The following is a 22,603-nucleotide window of genomic DNA, read 5'->3' on the forward strand; positions in this document are numbered from 1 at the left end:
TATTCAAATACTATAATACAAGATACTCAGTGATACCGACACTTCCATAATTGTCATTTTATGTGTCTTTTTTTGTGCTTATTTTATAATCATTAATGGCAATATATGCAATAAATATTTCAGCATGAAGAATGTGATGAAAGATGACGACAAGGTGGTGGTCGCAGAAATGATTGAAAAGGAGTTTGGTCAGAAAGATCTGGACATTCACCTAACTCGAATTGAGGCTTGTATCCAGCACCGCCATCTTATCACTGTCTACGAGCTGAGTGCAAGCACCAGCATGGATATTGATGGTGCCATCCTGCATGCCCTCTTGAAAGGTAGGAAACTTTAGTTCATACATGGGTTTGGAGCAGTCTTGGGACTTTTATTATTAGCTCACCTGAGCCAAAGGCTCAAGTGAGCTATTGCGATCGCTCTTCGTCCGGCGTCTGTCGTGCATCATCTTTGTGCATCGTGCATAAACATTTTAAATTTTCATCTTCTTCTTGAGAACCCCATAACTCATGCCTGCCAACCCGTCCGATTTTATCATATTTGGTCCATTTTTGTAGAGCCCACCGGAGGTGAGGGGAGACTAAGGGATCGCCTGCGGCGTCTGTCCGTCCATCGTCCGTCCGTCGTCCGTCCGTTCGTCGTCTGTCCGTAACGCTACAAAAACTTCAATAACTCTTTACTCTGAGCTTCGATTGCAATCAAACTTCGAGGGAAGAGGGGTCATACAAAGTTTCACATTTTACAGTGTATGAAGGTCACCTCAAGGTCAAAGCTCACAGGCAGGGGTCAGTGAACTTTAGGGCCCAATGTTAAAGGACAAGTTCACCTTCATAGACTTGAGGGTTGAGTGAATGCAGCAATATTAGTAGTACACACTGAGAGTTTGAGGAAAATCCGACAATCCGTTCAAAAGTTGAATGAATTTTTAAAGTTTCTGCTTAGTCATGGTTAGATGAGAAGACTACTAGCTTGTGATGTCACATGAGTACAACGGTATAAAGAAAGTATAAAGAAAATTCACCTTATTTTCACTTTTCTCGCATAACAAAGGAACACTCGACTTCTCTCTTTCAGAAGGCAAGGGGAATAATATCTTTAACATACATCAGTAACAAGTCCAAGAAATGTGCACTTTATTCAAAAAGTAAAATTTTTTGAAATTCTCTTTTTAATTTCATTATATCGTTGTACGCATGTGACATCACACACTGTAGTAGTCTTCTCATCCAGCAGTAATTGCGCTGATACTTTAAAAATTCGTAACTTTTGAACGGATTGTCGGATTTTCCTCAAACTTTCACTGATGTGTTTTACTAATATTGTTGCATTCACTCAATCCACATATACATGTACATGAAGATGAACTTGTCCTTGAAGTTTTTATGGGTGTTTCTATTATGGGTCATAACTTTTGATCAATAACTCCATTTGCGACTAAACTTGGATTGTAGATGTCCCTTGGGGAGTGCATGGTCACCACAAGGTCAATGGTCACAAGCATGGGTCAACGAACTTTTAGAGCCCAATGTTAAGTTTTTATGGGGCGTTTCTATTATGGGTCATAACTTTTGATCCTTAAGTCCGTTTGTGACCAAACTTGGATTGTAGATGTCCCTTGGGGAGTGGATGGTCACCACAAGGGCGAGACACATTTTTGCACTTGCCTTGTTTTCTTTAAAAATGGTTAAGAAATCGGAACAGTACGCTTTTTCAAGCTGTAAGAGAGGAAAAAATAGCATCTGTTATAATACAGTATTATGCTAACTTCAGCTCCAGCTCACAATGTATTTATCTATGGAAGATGAAAGCAATTGCCAATTTGATGAGGAAATCGATGTACTGATCACTCTTCCAATGCATATTGCGAGCACTAGTACAGACTGCGTATCGACTATTGCATTATCCTGTTTTATACAACACCTCAGAATGATGTCGAATTCTGATTGGCCAAGAACATGTCACATGACATTCAATAGAAAATACCTATCAAACTCATTGAGAGTGACAGCCATACAATAGGCCCCTGGCATGGGCCTATTGCACGGCTCGAAGGTACTATAGCACGGCTTCGCGGGGGGCTACTAATGCATGGCCGCTCACAGAGTTCTGTGGCTCACACCCGTAGCAAAGCGCCAGCAAACTACATTGTACAGTGTACGTGCTGGCTGGCTGCGCTGCGCTGCCGGTAAGTCTCACAGACCAGGCGCGGCGGAGTACTGCAACGTTAACGTGTACGCGCAGTTACTTTACCTAGCTTGTTGCATGTATCGCGGCCTTTACACCTACTGCTGTGTTTTTACTTTTGACTCTGATCTGCTACGTGGACCACAGTGATCCCAAAATCAAGACTTCATTTCAAGTTGAGAAACCGTAATTTGATTATTTTTCTGTGTTTTTATACAAAATCATTTTCGGAAATAGACAAAGTCTAGACCTACTACTAGATCTACCGACATCTCAGATCGGCCTAACAGTCAGGCCTAACTCGATCTAACGTTAGCGTAGAATGGGTATAGACCCTGCGGAGTTTGTGATTCCTGTGACTGTGTGGTCGAATCATGACGAGTGTTTGAAAGCAGTACACAGGGTGGTTTACAATTCTCTGCCTAATTGTTACATTTATTTTTGGGCCTTCCTGAGTTGGCGGTCGCTAATTTTGTATTGTGATTGTGGACAAGGTGTTGTATAAAACGAATAATTTATGATTTTGTTCGTGCATTGGGGCACGTAATACCGCACTCGGCGCGAGATTCGCCACTGGTCTATTCAACGCGGCGCTACGCGCCTTGTTGAATAGACCAGTGGCTCATCTCGCGCCTCGTGCGATATTCGTGCCCTATGCACTCACAACTCGTAAATTATTCGTATACTAATGTACGATTTTCAAATTGGTTTGCATGATCAGAAGTAATCGCTAACTTCAGTGTATGCTTGGAAGAACACTCAGGGATTTTCTCCCATAGAAAAGCACATGAGTTGCACACCGCTAGTGAGCAATCTTCGATAGGTTAATACATGGTTAGCTTGGTCTGAAGTAAGTTTTGTACCAACACCACCAAAGATCCAGTTGCAGTGTGTAACATATAGGGTCTTTGCCAACACGTGAAACATAAAGCATGTGCATGTGTTTACATTTCGTCGATCGCATTATCTAGTGAATGTTGCTTTGAATTTTGATGGGTGTGGCATTGCTGCATGCATATTACTAGAGGCTAATGCTGGACAGGAGGAAGAAGATGTGAGCAAAGCACAACTTTTATTCACAGGATTTATTTTGGAGCATAATCTTCCAATTGCAACCGCAGATCATGCAGGACCCCTCTTCAAGAAGATGTTTCTGGACTCGAAAAGCGCTAGCAAGCGCAAGTACATAATAGGTCTAACTTAGTTCATAGTTGTACTAACATTATATTAGAACCAAAACTAGGCCAAAATTTACTTACTGAGATCTGCAGTAGATCTCGACCTTCTAATACATGTACTATGATGTAGGTGAGTTATCCAAGCAAACTTCACAAATTCTATAACTGAGAAAGCAAGCAAGATCAGGTTCTTCATGTAATCTACCGACTGAGATGTTGGTAGCAACGATGGGGAAGATGCACAACTTTATACTGCTATGCTGTGCTCCAGTTATTCTGTGTTCCCTATAGGCCCTAGTATTATTGGTAACAGTTAGACCTGTACATGTACATGTTGTAATGCATCCCCCTCATTTTTTCCCAGTGTATTTTGATTAGGCCTACTAAGAAATATCAAAATAGTGTGAAAATAGACTGACAGAATGGCTTATCCCATGAGCTTGAAAATCTAAGTCTCTGTGAATCTTCTGTCTGCTGTCTACATTCTACATAGTCCTACAAACACATTTTGTGTGAGACTCTCTGATAAGCACCAGCTCTGAACTTGTTCAAACCCTAGTACTTACCTTTTGTGCCCTTATATAAAATATTTTGGTAGATGACACATGCATATGTTTATCAAATTCATATAGCTGATCAATTGCACTATTTAGAATAGAAATTAGAGACCCATACAATTTTCTTCCCTGTTTATTGTCCCTTTCTGGTGACTTCAAACCATACCCCATGGAGCTTTAAAGGGGCATTGACCCTTAAATTTAGCATGCTAAACTAGTTTGAATTACCATAAACCCTAGGAGCTCACCCGTTAAAGCGAGCGCCAAGGCGCTCGCATATCGGGGTCGCGAAATCAGAGTAAGATTTCTCATTTCAAAATGTTGGCAGGTATGATAACTGATTTTCACCAAACTTCCAAAACTGCATAGTCTAACATTCTGTGAAGTACAGTGTACCTTGCAGGTATTTTTGCCAGTGTGATGGAATATGCAAATAGACACCATGCCCCCAGCTCTCTAAGCTACCCCACCACATGTTTCCAATGTTCTCAGGTAAGAATCGCCAGAATGCATGGAAAGTGAACTTGCGATACTCAGGTAAGCGTGAGACCCCCGGGTCTCTTGTTGGTCTTAACCTGTTTCCACAAAATTTGTGCAATTAAGAGGGATTTTTATCCCTCCGCCACTAAGTGTCACCATAGGCATTATGTTTTTGGGTTGTCGTTCCATGCTTCCATCCGTCCGTTTTGTGGACATTATAATTTAGAAACATTTTAAGGCATCCCAATGAAACTTGGCATATGTATGTATGAGTGGATGAAGTTGTGCCTATAAACTTTTGGGTGCACATGCTCAAGATCAAAGGTAAAGATCAAAATCTCCGAATTTTACTATTGCCACCATATATATGCAATGCCTGAAGGTACTTTCTTGAGTTTTGATAGTTTATACATTACCTGATAAAGATTCTCTATGGTAAGGTTTGGTTCATGGGGTCAAAGGTCAAGTGAAACTGCTAAAATTTCACTTTTTTCTCCATATCTCAGATATGGCTAATGGTATCTTCATGGACCTTATACTTTGTGTACATTCATGTAATGCCTGACAGTGATTCTTTTGACGCAAACCTTTCTTTCAAAGGGTTTGCGTCAAATTAACAAAATTTCACTATTTCCCGTCTGTGCAATGCCTTAAGGTGTTTTCTTGAAACTTTGTGTATATGTGACCCGCTGCAACAAAAGGATCCGAAAGTGGGGGGAGGACAATTTTCTTAAAATGACATGACATTATTTCCTTACTCTTCCAGTTTAATGTCATATATAACATGACTCATAAAATTACTTGGTTGTGGAGATATCAATGATTTTATTACCGCATATCGAGTGATTTACGCAATCCGCGTTTCGAGGTAACCTTCAAAGTTTTCCTTCTGACGCTATCATAATCAAGGGAAAGCCGCAAAGCAGTTTTCACCCCGTGACAATGGAATGTGCGCTCCTAGCAACCTCCCTGATGTTCATTCAAGCTTAGCGCCAGCGGTCTATGCACGACCAATCAGTAACCAGGATGCCATGCACTGACCAGTGAGATTACTCCCTCTTTGCCAGGGGTTGAGTCTAGCTGCGGCGCTAAATCCAAATCTTCGAACACGTTTCTGTTCCCTTGAAAGTCAGAAAATCATGGCCTAGAAAAATGCTATTTTCATGCCTTTCCTTTGATCACTGAGCTTCGAAATTTCGGCAGATGATAGAAGATACATTAGACTACAAAATTATGTCAAAAATAGAAATCCTAACGTTTTGACAGATTTTGATGATCTGACTTTAAACTCAATTTTCTCGGCTCACCCGTCTGCGACTTGAGGATCCTTTTGTTGTAGCGGGTCACATATATGTATTGCCAGAGAAAGATTCTTTTGTGAAGTTTTGGGCCATGTGGTCAAAGGTCAAGTGAAATGCTACAATTTAACTTATTCTCCATACCTCAAAAATGGCTCAAGGTATCATCATGAAACTTATAGTGTATATGTACTCCTTGGAAGTGATTCTCTTGCAACTCTATAGGTCATGGGGTGAAAGGTCAGGTTAAAATGTGCGCATTTTACTATCATATGCTGAAATTACACTTTTAAATCTAGGTAATATACTATTACATACAACACTCACAATGAGTCTGTATGGAATGATTTTTGGCCATGGCATCAAAGGTTAAGGGAAAATGTTGAAACATCACAATTTTTCTCACTTAAAAACAAAAACAAAAACAAAAACAAAAGTATTTTCATGAAAATGGATGTCACCACAATACCAGTTAGTGATTGTTTAAAGAATTGTGGGCCATGGGATAAAAGGGCAAGGGTCAAATGTCAAATGAAAATGGTCAAATCCCCAAATACCTGCTCTCTTTAGATAAACAATTTAGCCATCCATCCAAACCAAACCTGGTTTGAGGAAAGTAAACACTGGACACATGTGTCATTTCCATTTTTTGCCAATTATGTGAAACTGTTGTCTCACATTGTCAACACACTCTCTACATATTGGGAGAACCGTGCATTATTGCAGCTAGACATACCAGTCGCCGTAGCAACATTTGTAGTTTAACTTGTTTTTCAATGTCAGTTTTTATGCCTCTGCCACGAAGTGGTGCCGGAGGCATTATGTTTTCGGGTTGTCCGTTCCTTCCGTCCGTCCATCGTAGCGTCTGTCCTTCCGTTTGTCCGTCCGTCCTTCCGTCCGTCCGTAATGAATTTTGTGGACAGCATAACTAAAAAACCTTTTGAGGTATCCTAATGAAACTTGGCATGTATGTGTATTAGGGGGTGAAGTTGTGCCTATCAACTTTTGGGTGGACATACTCAAGGTCAACTTTCAAAAGGTCAAGGTCAAATGCTTAAAATTTCACTGTTTCCCCCATATCTATGCAATGCCTGGAGATATTTTCTTGAAACTTAGTGTATACGTGTATTACCCAATTAAGATTTTCTGGTGAAGGTTTGGGGTCATGAGGTCAAAGGTCAAAAGGTCAAGTAAAAATGTTAGAATTTCCCCTCTTTTCCCCCGTATCTTGGAAATTGTTCATGGTTTTTCACTGCCTGGCAGTGATTATCTAGGGAATTTGGGGTTCATGGGGCAAAGTTCAGGGGTCAAAGGTCAAAGGCAACACTTCAAAAAATTGTACTTTTTCTCCGTACCTTGAAAATAGCTCAATGCATAAATTTATGAAGGGTCAAAGTCAAGTTAAAGTCCTTAAATCCTCAAATACATGCTCTCCTAATCATCCAATCGAACTTAGGTCAAGGAAGGTGAACATTCAACACATTCGTTACAAACATGTCATTGTAATATTTTGCCAATTTTGTGAAAATGTAATTACACATTGTCCACATGTACTATAGAACTATTAGGAGAATCATGCATCATGGCGGAGGCATACCAGTCGCCAAAGCGACATTTCTAGTCTTTTTAAATTATGGGCAAGTGTTACCTTGGACTTGCCCATACTTTAAAAAGAAAACTGACATTGAAAAACAAGTTTAACTACAAATGTCGCTATGGCGACTGGTATGCCAAGATGCAATAATGCACGGTTCTCCCAATATGTAGAGAGTGTGTTGACAATGTGAGACCATATGTAATGCATGTATGCATTACATGGGCATTATAGAGGCTTATATGGCCTGAAAAATAGTGCAAAGGGACTTTGATTATATTGAACTTCATCATGATGGTTGATATCCAGGAACAGAGCTGCCAAGTCTCCCTGATTCTGCAGGAGTCTCCCTGAAAATGTCAAAATCTGTTCATGTCTGAATAAGAGAATATTAAAATCTCCCTGATTTAGGAATTATTTTTGCCCATTGAAGTGCATGTAACAAACAGATGTCCCTGATTACTGTGTGAAATCTCCCTGATTTGGATGTTGGAATGTTGGCAGACCTGGAAGAATGGCCTCATGTAAAAAATGGCAACAAATGAACCTTGTCCAGTTCAACACCCCGGTCTCACTACCAAACAACGAAACCAGCTAGAAAGGATTAAAAAAAGAGCCCTCAGAGTTGTGCTTGGACATTTATATGAGACATATGATAATGCCCTGCAAGTAAACAATCGCCAATCTCTCTATGAAAGATGAACAGATTTGTGCAGTCAGTTCGCAAAATTGTTGTTAAAATCACCCCACTTCCGAGAATGGCTGCCCGCTCCTAAACAAAACCCATAATCTGGTTCCCTGAGGAGAGTGGTTCCATTCACTGGTGTCAGATGCAGATCGAATAGGTACAAGAAAAGCCCCGTACCATTTCTAGTAGACCTTATGAATAAATTGTAATGTACAGGTATGTGCATAAATGCACAACGTATGCCGAGTTTTGAAGTCGCAGCTCCTTACATTGTATTATTTACATTTTGTTTTTGTACTTTGAAATTAGTAACGTCTCGTGATTTTAGTACACAACCCATGTTTACTCGCGTCTGAAGGTACAGCGTATGATTTTCATGAAACGCAGGGCGTTTGCACACATGTATCAAATATATCAGACAATTTTTTTTTTTTTCAGGTGGGGGTGGGGGCTTGTGTCATTAGGTCAGAGTCTAAAGGTTTATGGTTAAGAGAATAGAAAGGAATCAAGTTACATGTTTATGAAATTGAATATACACATGTGGTTTAAAGTTTTGGCGAAAGTTCAAGACTCAACTATCTAATACCGGAATCATATTATCATGTTGTGGCATAATAATCATCAGACTTGCCTAGTGTATTTATTTCTGTGTATATTATATTTTGATAATCAAAGAACTGGTATGAAAATTGAATAATTTGAAGTATTTATATGCAGTTCTATTATAAGCTTATATAGATAGTATATATTTGTCCTTATTTCAACTGAAATGCAATAATGTGCTTACATATGTATGTTCATTATGTTTGAATTGTCTTTTTTTTACACTTACCCAGATACAAACAGCTTCTTTCCCTTTCTTTCCTTCCATTTCCAATCTACTCACTCTTCTTCTTCTCCTTTATCCTTTGTAGATATACATTTTTCCTGCTCTCCCTTTGTGCCTCCCTTTTTTTCTCCCCCAGCCTTTGTTTCTGTTTTCTCCTCTCTCCCCCTCACTCTGTTCTTGTCTCAGCCTCACACTTTATGTAGCTTTCTCTATCTCTCAACATTCCTCATTCCATGCCTCCTCTCTTCTCCTATATCCTCTTTATTACCTGAAAGGGTTGTGATATGTCAGTAATGGAGGATATAAGGTTCATGTAAACCGGGTTTGTTTTTTCACTCAACTCTGCTTTTGTTGTAATATGAGTTATATACAGAATACTGAATGTATTGCCACTATTGATGTTCTGATGATTTGTTGTTGTTGTCGTCGTAGTGATTGTATTTTGTTCGTGTTTTGTATGTGTAATTTATTTTTGTCTCACTGTATTTTTGTCGATGTATATCAGAGGCAATTCAGCCATTTGGCTGCGAAGTTTGATGATCAAACCATTCGTTCATTCATTCATTCTTGACAATCCTGTTCTAGAAGAAAAAAAAAAATGTGCTGTTAATGTATGGGACCAGGAAAACAAAAATTATGCCTCCACCTGTAACTGTTGCCTTTAATCATTAAGGTTTTTGGATTGTCTGTCCATCCGTCCTTCTGTCTGTCATTGATTTTGTAAACAGTGTCATTTAAGAATCAGATATTTCCGAATGAAACTTGGCTTATGTGTATGTATGCATGGAGGAATGTCTAGGGTGCACAAACTCAAGTCAAGGGAACTATTTCCCCCAAAAGATCTGCAAAGCCTGCAGTCATTTTCATGAAACTTAGTGTATACATATATCAGAGATGATTCTTATGAGAAGTTTTTGGCCATGAGATCAAAGGTCAAAGGAAAGTGAAATTGCTAAAATTTACTTTTTTCTCCATATTTCATGAAATCAAGTACAAATGCTTGTACTGCCTGACAGTGATTCTCTTTTGAAATTTGAAGTCCTTGGGTCAAAGGTCAAGTTTCGAGGTTATGTAATTCATTCTATGCTAAAATCACTTCATTTTCTTTGTACTTTGGAGATTACTCCATCCCTACACTTGATTAAATTGTATGGAGGTATAGTATGGCTTGCATTACTGCACAATGATTCTGTATGGAAAGGTTAGGACCATAGGGTCATAGGTCGAGTGAAAATGTTTAATTGTCAATGTTTGCTATTTTTCTACATTGTAGCTAATGACATTGCATCAAGGGGCACTACAGGGAAGTTTCAGCATTAGTGAGCAACCTTAATTCATCTTTGAGATCACATGAGCGTAAATGCTCATGGGGCTTTTGACCCTGTCAGTTAAAATATTGCTCAATTTTGCCAACTTAAACTGTATATTTGTGAACATTTTGATAACAGCTGTTTTTTGTGTTATGTAGCACGTATGAGTTGTAGATGTCTTTGTACTTATTTCTACTGTAGGGGAATCTTTGATTAGAGAAACATCGAGATTGATTGCTTTCAGTGACTTTAACACAATGCCAAGTTGTGATGACTGAAAAATGAAATATTCATCACAGAATTCAGCACTTTTCAAACAGAAATCAGGGTACAGAGTGGTTTGCTATAATTTTACAATGCACACAAAGACCAATAACTGTACCGTTATACTTTGTTGAGCAGTAAGCTTGATGAATTTGTTCTAATATATAATTTGGTACAGCAAACAAGGGAAGGATGCAGGACCAGTTGCGACTAGCCCTTATCTGGAATCGTGTTGATGTTGCCAAGCGGGAGATTTTCACAGATGACAGAGAGTGGGGGGTAAGAATCTATGCTCCTATACAATTTTAGGCAGCAGGGTTTGTCTACATTTATATTTGACAAGTGAAAACACCACTCATTGTTTGTTTGTTTGTTTTTTATACGCTGTAAGCACAAATTTCAGCATTCATATCAGTCATGGTGAGTATGAAAGTTGAAGTAATTTTTCTCAGTGATTAAGTGGTCCTTTCTGCAAATGTTATCATGAAGGTCAGGCTGATGGAAATACCAAGTTGTGATGACTAAAAAATGAAATATTCATCACAGAATTCAGCACTTTTTGAGCAGAAATCAGTGTACAGAGTGCTTTGTGCTATAATTTTAGATTCCTTCATTGTGATTCTGAGATGGGTGCCCTTATGCTGTCATACATGTCTTTGCAAAGTTATGGGAAAACTTTAACTTTATTGTGCATGTCATTTTCAGCAGGAAAAAAAAAAAATGGATGTGCTGCAAATATCCATTTTGGTCACTATACAGTGTAATCAAAGCCTATATACTACAAATTCCATGACATCTATCATATCCAACAATTGTAAATGTCTCATTATAGAACCAACAAGGACTGGGACTCGTGTGGTGATGCATGCATGTATAAAAGCCATGTACTGTCATCACCCTAAATCACATTGTCCTAGTTGAAGAAGTAAGTCTTGAAATCTTTGTAAACTTTAATACCATAATGACAGCTAACCAGTCAACATGGACAATTTCCTTGATTCTGGAAAAACTAATGTAAGCTTTTCCCAGCAAAGTTTTCTCAAACTATTTGAAAAATGCAGCAATGTATTTCTAGCACTGCATGATTTTGACATGTTTTTGGACTCAGTTTAATTTGGAACCTGGGCAAGTGCAAAAATAGCTGTGTAGGGAACTTTGTTACAGCCTCCACTGCAAAGATCAATAGAATAGAGTCCGACCTCTCCTATCCAGACATGTCAGGACCAGTGCTCATCTGGATAGGGGATTTGGCCAGATATGGAAGACTTAATGTTTAATACACGTTGCTGCCTACCCAATGGTAGCGACACGTACACTGTACAGTCATGTACATGTAACGTAGTGCAGGTAGTGTATGATGAACTCTTTCTTTTGCTCAGTGCAAAAACATAGGCCTAAGCGTGTGTTTTTTTGATAATATGCTTAAATAAATGAAATTTGGTGGCAAATTTACCTGCTTAAATATTGAGGAATGTATTCAAGCAGGTCTTGGAGAGTATCACACAATGAGTCGAAACTAAATTTCAAAATTCTATCATCACGGCTCAGCAAAGTCGCCCGTTGTTAGACTGACTATAATTATGCTCAAACACAGTAGACACCTATACCATACCATGCCTGTTGCTTGGTACATTGCAATAGGGTAAGATTTGTGTGTGATTGTAAGTGTGTGTACAAATTGTGGGTGTTATGTTCATTCAGCGCTCAGCCAAGGAACTAGATATTTTTGTTTGAAATCCAACTTTTCCTCATTATTATAAGATTTAAAAACAAAAACAAAAAAGTCACACAGAGATCACCTCCAGATAATAGATCTGAATAAAGGGAGGCCAGATGGGAGAGGTTGGACTGTAGTAATTCACACATATATCCAGGTTCAACTGTATTTTGCTTTGAGGAAGTTTATTCCAATGTACATTTTGAAATCAAAATTGATATCATATGAGGTGTATTCAAAATGATCATATGTTATCTTTATATCTTATCACAGAAAGGTCAATTGAATGAAGCTCTACACTATGCCATAGTCAACAACCAAGTGAGCTTTGTTGACCTCTTTATGGACCAAGGTGTCAACTTCAAAGAATACTTGACTGTCAAGGAACTGACCCTGCTTTACAATGAGGTTGGTGTCTTTATGACATGCTTCAATTGTAGTCTTGATCAATCTTACTTGTCAATTGTTCATAGTTCAATGCTTACCATTATGCAGTAAATAACATATATGATGAAATACTTTGGACCTAAGATAATCCATCAACTTATGCAAATGTCAACTTTTTCATCGAAGTTGACAGAAAATTGTGATATGCATTGACAGGAATGAACATGTGTGAAATAATGTAGGACACATAGATCTTAACTGATGATGTTCTGAACTCTCAGAGTTTCCCTATTGAACTTTTACCATCTACGATTGTCGGAATAGAATGAAAAGCAAATTCACGTAAGAGTGAGTATAGCAATGTATATGGGTCAGAATTTTGAACGATGTACAATTGAGCCAAAACAAGGCAAAATTTAAAAAGTAGGAAATTCTCCAAATCATTTATCTTACCTGAAAGAGTATAACTCAAGCTTTAATATGAACCCAATTATACTAGGATTTTCCCAGAGGAACAAGTTTTTATTCACCGCGGAAGTTTACCATGTCCAGAGCAGCGAACGTCCTTGAGGAATAGTACTGCACATACATTTGAATACCATTTAACATAGTTTGCAAAGATCTGATTCAGTTCAATCGTAATGAAATATCTTAAGGGACATGTGTACGTGTTGGCAGAATATTAAGCTTGTACTCTTTACCTGTACGTAATGGTAGACAACTGATGATTTAACCAAATTCGTCATTTCTGTTGAAATATTGCTCTTCCGCTAAACACTTTCTCCACTTTACGCGCATTTTACAGAAACTCAATATTTTGACCTCTTATTTCACTATCCCATACTTTAATCCTCACTCCCAAATAATAACATATCGTTTTAAGATGTATCTGATCTAGGCAGTCTCTATAACCCAACAAACATAGCATAGTTTTCATCACGGAGGTTCGCATATAGCTCTCGGACGTTCGGAACAAACAAGATATTGAACAATGCAGCTCTCTTGAGTTGGAAACGCATTCTACTCACAACAAACAGCAATTTCATGTCGAGAACAAACTCCTCTGCAAAATCCTGAATAGATATTACCAATTCTCGATTATAAAAGCTTGTTTATCTTCTCATACTGAGGAATCAAAGAAAACAATTTTTCCATCTCTCGTAAATGAACGTACAAAAGTTGATATATTTATCAAAATTTCGTTATCACGAAGTAAAGATTCAGGTCCTAAATTTGTTATCTAAAGTTTACAATGCAAAATTTGCTTATAACGAACATGGTCACAGCTAAATATGACAAAGAATTAACATAGAAAAACAAAAGAAATGTGCTCCGTTATAGAAATACGAAGTTTAGCTGGGGAGGGCAAACGAATACGTTAGGAAGAAATCCCTCTGCGTTTGCTCCTTGTGTTACACAGTTTGCCAAGGAGCATTTGTGTTATTATATTAGTCAGAAATGATATTAGGTTCGATACTGCGAAGTTTCGTCATAACAAGACACAATAAGTCCATATAACTTGGATGGATGTTTGTGACTTCGATATTATACAATATGGTTTGTTATAACAAACATTTTGTAGCGCGTCATTTCGGAGGCTCGTTATTCATACAGTTTGTCAATCCGAAAATTGATAGAGTTCGTATAATCATGAAGCTTATTTATTCGGTAAATGATAGGAATCTCCGAAGGTTAATCGAAAAGTTTATTAATTGGAACATGAAAAATCAGGTTCACTTATCCAAATGTGGAGAAACAAGTTAACAACCAAATCCTCCAAATTCCAAAACCTCATGTAACTTTTTTCACCTAAACGAATATCAGGCCCATTCCACTTTTAGAAGAACGGACCTAAAATAATGAACCTTAATATTTAATTTTCGGACTAACAAACTTTCGGAATAAGAACATTTTTAATAAGAAACCTCCTGAATTAACCACGAAATTTTTTTTTTTTTCATTTTCGGTATAACAAACCTTTGGACATTCGGAGTAACGAATCTTTGGAAGAGCGAACGTATCAAAGTGCAACCTTAAACACCTATTCTTAATCATTACTTTTTTAGCATGTGTTTTCAAAGTAAGCACAAAAGCACAAACAAATTGACAATCTCTTTGTCTCTCTAATGTAAAATTAAAAAAAAAATATTTTGGAAAGAATTACAAATTAACATCGCTTTTCATTGATGAGTATAAAAAAACACCATGTCATGATAAGCGGAGGATTTGCGTGTTTTCATCAGACAATAATTGTATACTGCATTATTTTTGTTCGCTTGTGATGGCATTTCGATGAATAAAAAAATAAGCCAAAAAAAAAAAAAAACTTCTCCGGAGGAATTTGGTATAACGGGAGTGCACTGGCAATTCTTTTCTCTGTGTGTTGGAGCTCGATCCCTTCTCTGTTTCTTCTCATTTTCATTCAACTGCTTCCACGTCCTTTTGAAACTTTTCCGTTTCTTCTTCAACACATGCCCATTACAGACTTCTTCTGTCATTATCCTGAATGTGATTGCGTAGCACTTTTCAGATTTGTTTTGCTTTGTTTTGTTTTGTTTTGTTTTTGTTTTCTGTTTGGTCGCAGCATGTTCAGGCTACTTAGTGAATGAGAGAAAAATGGTCGTGAAGGGAAAAATAAGAATGAATTAAGGCATTTAATATCATGACAATTACACCGAACGTCCGTTATGGAGACCAAATCTGGATGTGTTCTGTTTGAGACGGCAGCTACCATACTCAAAAGATAAACACTTGGAGCATCTGTCACTAAAAAGTGGCACTGTTCTTCTTTCTCCTACTATGTAATCCAATGACTAATTCTACCAACGAACATCCGTGACCAAAACGTTTTCCGTTTGTTATTACAGGTAAATTGAGTGCTGAACGTTATTCACTTTTGGGTATGAGCGACTCGCTGATTTGGTAATATTTTCAAGTAACATTAACTTAATGTGCAGTGATATATTTGTAATTATCAGAAATTTCCTTTCTCGTACAGAACGTCCGTGAGTGAAACTTTCAGAACCTGTAACAGTACGAATTGTCTCCAGAACCTCATTAGAAAGAAATTCAAATGCACCAGAAGTAGAAATTACAGATTACGCAAAATTCCATTTTCCTATAACTTTGTTTTCAGTGTTAAGCTGTTTTTGTATAATTAGAGGGAAAACAAGCGTAAAATTCTTAGTAAATTTTCAACTGTTTGTTCATCATGATCACATAACGCCTTAAAAATTCTGAAACTACTGCTCTAAACTCATTGTTTACTTTGTAAAACTTTGTTTGTTGCTATTGGAGCCAAAAGTTTTAAAGAATACAGGACACTTTCGGGACAAGTTATCCCTATCGAAGGGATAGCATACGTCACGGACGTTCGCTGGAATTGTCACAGACGTTCGTTCTACTACTAGGGTCATGTTCCAGGACGGATAGCTAATCGGCAGAGAGTACCTAGCCTTGCTAACTCTTTCAAAAATTTGAAAAGGTATTTTCAATGCAAATTATAAGAAATTTGACATCCTTACAACATATGTATTGCTCAGAGGGGGATCAGGAGGTGAATTTTTCAGAGAAAATATTAATTATTTGCTTGGTTTTCGGTGAATTGCATGGTCCAAAAACTGCGGACGAGCCTCAGTCCCCTCCAAAAATGACATGCAGCTCATCGGCTAGAGAGCCAATGGTAAAATGTACCTTCGCCATCAAAGCAAGATGGTGTCCCACTCGAAAACGTTTTAAAGGGAAGGAGTCCTGAGATTTTCACTGTACTGATAATTAAGAAGAGTAAAAAATATAACCTTTCACCAATTTAAATGCGTGGACATCAAAAATTGTCTCCGTACACGATTTTTCAAAAATAATTCCTGCAAGCGATCGTGTAAGAGCCTGCCAAAAGGTGCAACGTCATTGATGCCCTACTCTCAAGTTGACAGCCGTGCCTCAGAAAACCAATTTAAGTGTTCAAAATGATCATATCTGATTTTTTCATAAAATGTGACAATATGTGGTTTTATTATTTCAAACAAAATATTTCAAGCTTATTTATATATACAATTAATATAAAAATAAATAGTAAACATGTATCTATAAATAACTAGGGATGACGAGCAGAACACCGTTGGAAAGAGTTGTGCATCGATGACGTATGACTCTCCGCCAAGACTTGCTCATTTGCAGAGTCACACTTTTTTAACCGAAATGTACGAGCTTATTTGGTGATTTGAAAGTTTGTTTTCGATGAAAGTAGTTCATTGGAGGTAACAACAACAACATATTTTTTTAAATTTCGTGAGGACTGCGTCCCTTTAATCATCTTTCTTTTAATCGACGTTCTTTTTTTCTCGGAGGTTCGTCTAAAAATATAATTTCAGTTCCTATTTGACAAAGGATGGACAGAAACTCAAAACAAACATAGTATCGTGTGGCTAGATCTTAGTTGATTACGACTCAGAACAATATCGCCAATAACATTTAATGGGCTACGATCTTTATTAGAAAATAGCGGAAGCACATCCGTGACGAAAACTGAATATAATTTTGCATAAAAGAATGTTACGTCCCATGTACAGCCAGCATACGTACAATTTTTGCAGGATATGTTCATTAGGTGGAACACCAAAGTTTCGTATACATTACAGTTGGGACAACAAAGTAGAATTTACAGCAGCAATAGAAATAAAAGCATCACGGACGTTTGTCTGTTTAGGGCTTTGATATTTCAATCGTTCTCTGTAATTTTATACGTGCTCATAAAGTTCTTATAATTTTGTGGTACATACCCATGATATGTCAGATCCAGAACATGGTCAGATATTAGATGCCACGTACCATAAAAAAGGCACATCATTTGTTTGAAAAACAAAAATTATTGTGAAAATAGCATTTTTACCATATTTTTACACTTTAAGTCCTTGTCAAATAAAAAATATCAGGCAAAAGTCAACCAAACCATACATTTCCTGAAAGGAAATTTACCAATCTTTGAGATGACATGAAAAAATCTGGTTTCTTAGATCATCCTGGCGTGTTCTAAGGCAATTGTACATCGTTCAAAATTCTCACCCATATACACTATTGTACATGCCGACACACTTGTGTGATATCTTCTGTAACATTTTGATATGAGTTGTTGCAACTATGAACTCTTCCCTTGTCAACAAATTTTGGGTATATCATTATAGTATAATCATTATTACTGCAATTTGTATTGAAAAACACTAAGAATAAGAGGGAGATAGCCAAGGGCATTTGCCATGCACTGCAGGTTAACTTCAGGCGTTCCAACAAATGGAAATAGCTGACCATGCAGCACATGTCAAGGAACATGACACACACACATACATAAACAGTATACTCACAGGCAACTTAATATGTTGTTTCCAGAACTAAAGTTGATAGCATATTGAATTGAACAGGAATACTGAGTATTCTTCCTCTGTTTGTTTTTGTCAAAGTGAATAACTTTATGCAAGGCAGTTAACGAAGGATTTCCTCAGTTTCAAAGATAATCATGTCATTATACATATGTAGGTCTGTCAGCTACGCAAGGAACTTATAGGATATAAAGGCAAAAAGAAAAAATCAGAGATTCTTTCTTGTATTGACTCTGACACACAAGGTCACCTATACTGTATACTATACTTTACATACCATATAACATTTTGAAATTCTTCAGCAATGAGTCACATTAAGTAGTCAAAATATTTCTTAATTTTTGAACTGCTACTTATGCTGGAGAGAATGCTGAATGCAGTGAAATTGATGTACTATTGCTGTGTGATTAAATTCATTTTGATACAATTGAAACATTTTTTTATACATCCACATTATTAAATAATAGCCAAGATAGTGTGAAATTTAAACACAGGAGGAGAAATTTGAGTAACTGAGAATGAGTATTTGCTTAACTGAGAATGAGTATTTGCTATGAGCTGTAAAATAATCAACTGGGATAGATATTGTACTGTAAACAGGCAAGCTGGAAACTAAAAATGTGTTATCCACCATTATATTCCACGTACTAAGAATCTTGCTATAGGATTGGTCAAGAGCTGATCACGCAATAAAGCGTAGTTTTGCCCATCACATCACCTGAGAAGAAAAGTTTGTTACACTCTATGATCATAGTCATTTTGTTTCATTGATCTCTTAGTCCACACAGTCCTAACACGTGATATAACTTACAATTTTGAGTACGCGCGAAATAAAAGTGCGTTGCACTGTGGTCTATCATTTGACCTGGGTCAAGTGATAGACCACAGTGCAAAGCACTTTTATTTCGGGGCCACGTGTGGGACATGGTGCAAATTTGTTGTTTTGTCATCAACACGCATAATACGTCTAAAGTAAACTTCGTAGCCTAAGCCCTGAGGATATCCTAAGACAGCTTAAACGGTTTCAGATGTGGAATAAAGTGGGAATATCTAGGACCCTAGATGTGGAATATAAAGCAATTAAATCAAGTTTTAGTTTCAGGCAATGAGACAAACTATCACGTCCTCGGCGATCTGAATGTTTACGCTATCTTTCCTCAGCTGCGCTTTGGAAAGACAGTTACATCCAGATCGCCTCAGAAGTGATAGTTTGTCCCATCACCTTCACCAACGTTGATTATTTGCTTACTGTTCATACTACATTGACCTTTCAGTTTGAATGAGTATCTAAATGTGTCATGAAAAACAGAGTATTGTTGTCTTTTACAGATCCGTAACAATACACTCCTGTTTGAACTTCTTGAGAAACAGAGAGGCAAGGTAGGTATCAATGTGGTTCATGTGTTTGATATGAATGCTCTGACACACAAAATATACAAAGTCCCCCAGCCTTTAAGTATTCTTGAATTACATTTGCTCACCTTTCCTGCATGTAGACAATTGCTGATCCGATGCGAGTGTCAGAGAACAGGTAATTTCACAAAGATATTTGTGAGAAGAGCTGCTTGTGTGATATCACAAAATGCAAACAAGGGTTTGATTTGCCACTTTGATTTGCCATCTTTTTGTTGAAAACATGAAAGTTAAAAGTCCCTGCAATTGATTGACTTTGCCAGCAAAAAAAAATAAATAAATAGATAAAGAGATAATGGTCAATTCAATTCTCGCTATCGCCAATGACGTAAAAAGTACCCGGATGTGGCTTTTTCGTCAAGATTTAGTGCACTTGGTAGCAAGGGCACTTCCGGCGCGGGGCATAATTTGCACAACGCTAGCGTGCGCGTACGTGTACCTTACCTATAGCGCAGCGCTGACCGCGGATACTAGTACAGTAGGCCGCTGTACCGCCCGAGCCAGCGAGTGTGGCCAGGCCTGTCATACTCGTACACTGTAGTCCCCTCCGGCGGCGGCCGGCCTTGCATTAGCCACTGCATGCACGCAGCGCATAAGCTAACACATACCGGTACAGTGATCATGCGATCGATGTGCACATCACAGATAAGTCATCTCTGCATACGCTGAAAATATGCTGGAAAATATTCACCCACCTGGATATACAGTATATCGTCATGGAATGCCCATCTTCTTTCTTTATTTGTTCTCTGTCGAAATGTCGCGAACACAATCGGGAACGAACCGTGATCTCGAACTTATCCTGTCTCCGAAGCAATTTCTTCCGAGTAAGTACGTACAATGTACGTACATGTACGTAGGCACTAGGCCTACTACCTAGCTAGTGCTACTAGCAACTACCACTACTAGTAAGTCGCGCGTGCACGTACTGCGCTGTGGAGTCACCCGCAAACTTCACCCACGCTGCCACGTCACGTCTCGCATGCCAGTAAGGGTCCTATTTCTGCAGATTTTTTTTCATTTATTGTCGTGCGAACAACACATGGCAGCTTCGCAGCAACAACCAATAGTCGTATTAACAGCAATTTCTTAAGAATGGAGAAATTTCAAATCATATTAAAGCTGTAATTCAAGTCGAGAAAACCGGAAGTACACGTAGAATACAGTCGGTTGTGTGTGTAAATAGCATTAGTCACGTATCACGCGCGTACGAACGGAAGTGACTTTGCTACCGGACTATCCCATAATGCACCGTAAATGACGCTTAAATCAACATCCGGGTACTTTTTACGTCATTGGCGATAGCGAGAATTGAAAATACCTTTGAGCAAACTAACTGCAAACCATGCAGGTAATACAATAAAGATGTATGTGTATATGTGTATCGCCTTTTGGTTTGATGAAAATAAAGTTATTGAGTTGAAAGTAAAAGGAGTTAAAAACTGCAACATCAATACACTGACTGAAGCATTACTTGCTTGGAACTTGACCCAAATGAATGAGTAACATAGGAGTAACTCTGCCTCCACTTACTCATACTACCATTTACAGCTGCTGCTAATGCTATCAAATATATCAATTAAAACACATGTACTAATTGCGCGAGTATGGATGCCCATGATTTCTTTTAAACAGTGATTAATTCAGTGTTTATCTACGTCAATTTAGGCTGCGCAATTTGTCATCAGTTGCAACAATCAAAAGCTTGTAACCGCACAGAGAGTAAATTTGAAGGAGAGGAAACTGCTGATTGCAAGCTGATGAAAATATCTATAAAAAGTTAATTATCTGTGTACTCCTACCTTTGATATCATATCATAAACATTATGCCATGGAGTTTTAGACATTGGCTTAGCATCATATAGTGAAACATAAAGCATTTCCTGGCAGAGAATGTGCCTCATCTTTGCAAATTCATGCATTGCTTAAGATCTGATTCAAAATGTTCTATTTGTTAAAGATTTATAGAGGAGGTCATATCAGTAGATCTGTTTTCAATGCTTTTGATTACAGAGCAACATCAAGTTCAATCTTGAGCACGTTGGGAAGGTCATACGAGATTTGACATTTGACACCTATGAGCCACTGTACCTGCGTTACCCTGGCAGCTATGTTCTCTGTGAAGCTGATATTACAAGGGAGCATGTGGGGAGGGAAGATGGAAAAGGCAATGACACTGATTTCACTGATGATGACCTGGATGATGAAGATGAAAGCGGAGCAGTGCCCCCGCCAGCTACTCAACGCCTCCGTAATGCATATCTCACGTGTGCTCCTTTTCAGTGATAAGATTTTCTTTGACTTGTTGGTCAAAATATGCTCATAGATGGTAGCAGAGAAGGGGAGATGACTACATTCATTTTTATGCCTCCGCCACGAAGTGGTGCCGGAGGCATTATGTTTTCGGGTTGTCCGTCCATCCGTCCGTACGTCCGTACGTCTGTACATATGTCCGTACGTCCGTCCGCTTTCGTTTACGCGATAACTTGAGTAATATTGACTTGAATTCTACCAAACTTGGTCCAAGTATAAAGTATGATGGGGCAATTAGTTGATTAGATTTTGGGTGAAATCCGCCAAAGGTCAAAGGTCAAAGATCAAGGTCAAATCATGAAATTGTATCCGTTTACGCGATAACTCAAGACTGGATTGAGCAAATTTCACCAAACTTTGTTGGAGGATGATATATGATGGGAAAATTACTTGATTAGTTTTTTAGTGAAATCGGACTGAGGTCAAAGGTCAAAGATCAAGGTCAAATCCTGAAGTTTATCTGTTTATGAGATAACTCAAAGCTGGATGAAGCAGCTTCCACCAAACTTGGTCCAAGGATGATGTATGATGGGACAATTAGTTGAGTAGATTTTAGTGACATTGGCAAGAGGTCAAAGGTCAAAAGGTCAAGGTCAAATGTTAAAAATGTTGCTATTTCCCCAATATCTATGCAATGCCCTATGGTATTTTCTTGAAACTTGGTGTAGACATGTACTACTGCGTAAAGATTCTCCAGAGAGAGTTTCATGTCATAAGGTCAAAGGTCAAAAGGTCAAAGGTTAGGTGAAAATGTAATATCACTTTTCTCACAAATGGTTCAATGTATCTTCATGGAACTTGGTACATACGCATGTACTGACTTGCAGAGATTATCTAGGGAATTTAGAGGTCATAGGTCAATAGTCATGGGGTCAAAGGTCAAGGTCAACTCCTCAATATTTTACTTTTTCCCTCATACACTAGTTTATGAAATGCTTGCATTATTAGTTTTCAAACTTGATATATACATATTATTATGCATTACCTAATGGAGATTCTCCCGGAAATTTCCAGCCAGA

General features: G+C 38.0%; 1 protein-coding gene across 1 annotated transcript in view; it reads left to right on the forward strand.

Moving 5' to 3' along the window:
• LOC139721313 (transient receptor potential cation channel subfamily M member-like 2) overlaps window positions 1-22,603 on the forward strand; it is a 433,859-nt gene that overhangs the window by 151,635 nt on the left and 259,621 nt on the right. Inside the window, exons 9-13 of the mRNA XM_071632667.1 lie at window positions 124-323; window positions 10,561-10,661; window positions 12,373-12,507; window positions 19,188-19,238; window positions 21,285-21,522. Coding sequence (XP_071488768.1) covers window positions 124-323; window positions 10,561-10,661; window positions 12,373-12,507; window positions 19,188-19,238; window positions 21,285-21,522 — 725 coding nt within the window. The remainder of the gene's footprint in view (window positions 1-123; window positions 324-10,560; window positions 10,662-12,372; window positions 12,508-19,187; window positions 19,239-21,284; window positions 21,523-22,603) is intronic.

Source organism: Diadema antillarum, unplaced genomic scaffold (genome assembly GCF_040938485.1).
Source record: "Diadema antillarum isolate AM-2024a unplaced genomic scaffold, OU_Dant_1.0 scf00000001, whole genome shotgun sequence".
Taxonomy (NCBI): domain Eukaryota; kingdom Metazoa; phylum Echinodermata; class Echinoidea; order Diadematoida; family Diadematidae; genus Diadema; species Diadema antillarum.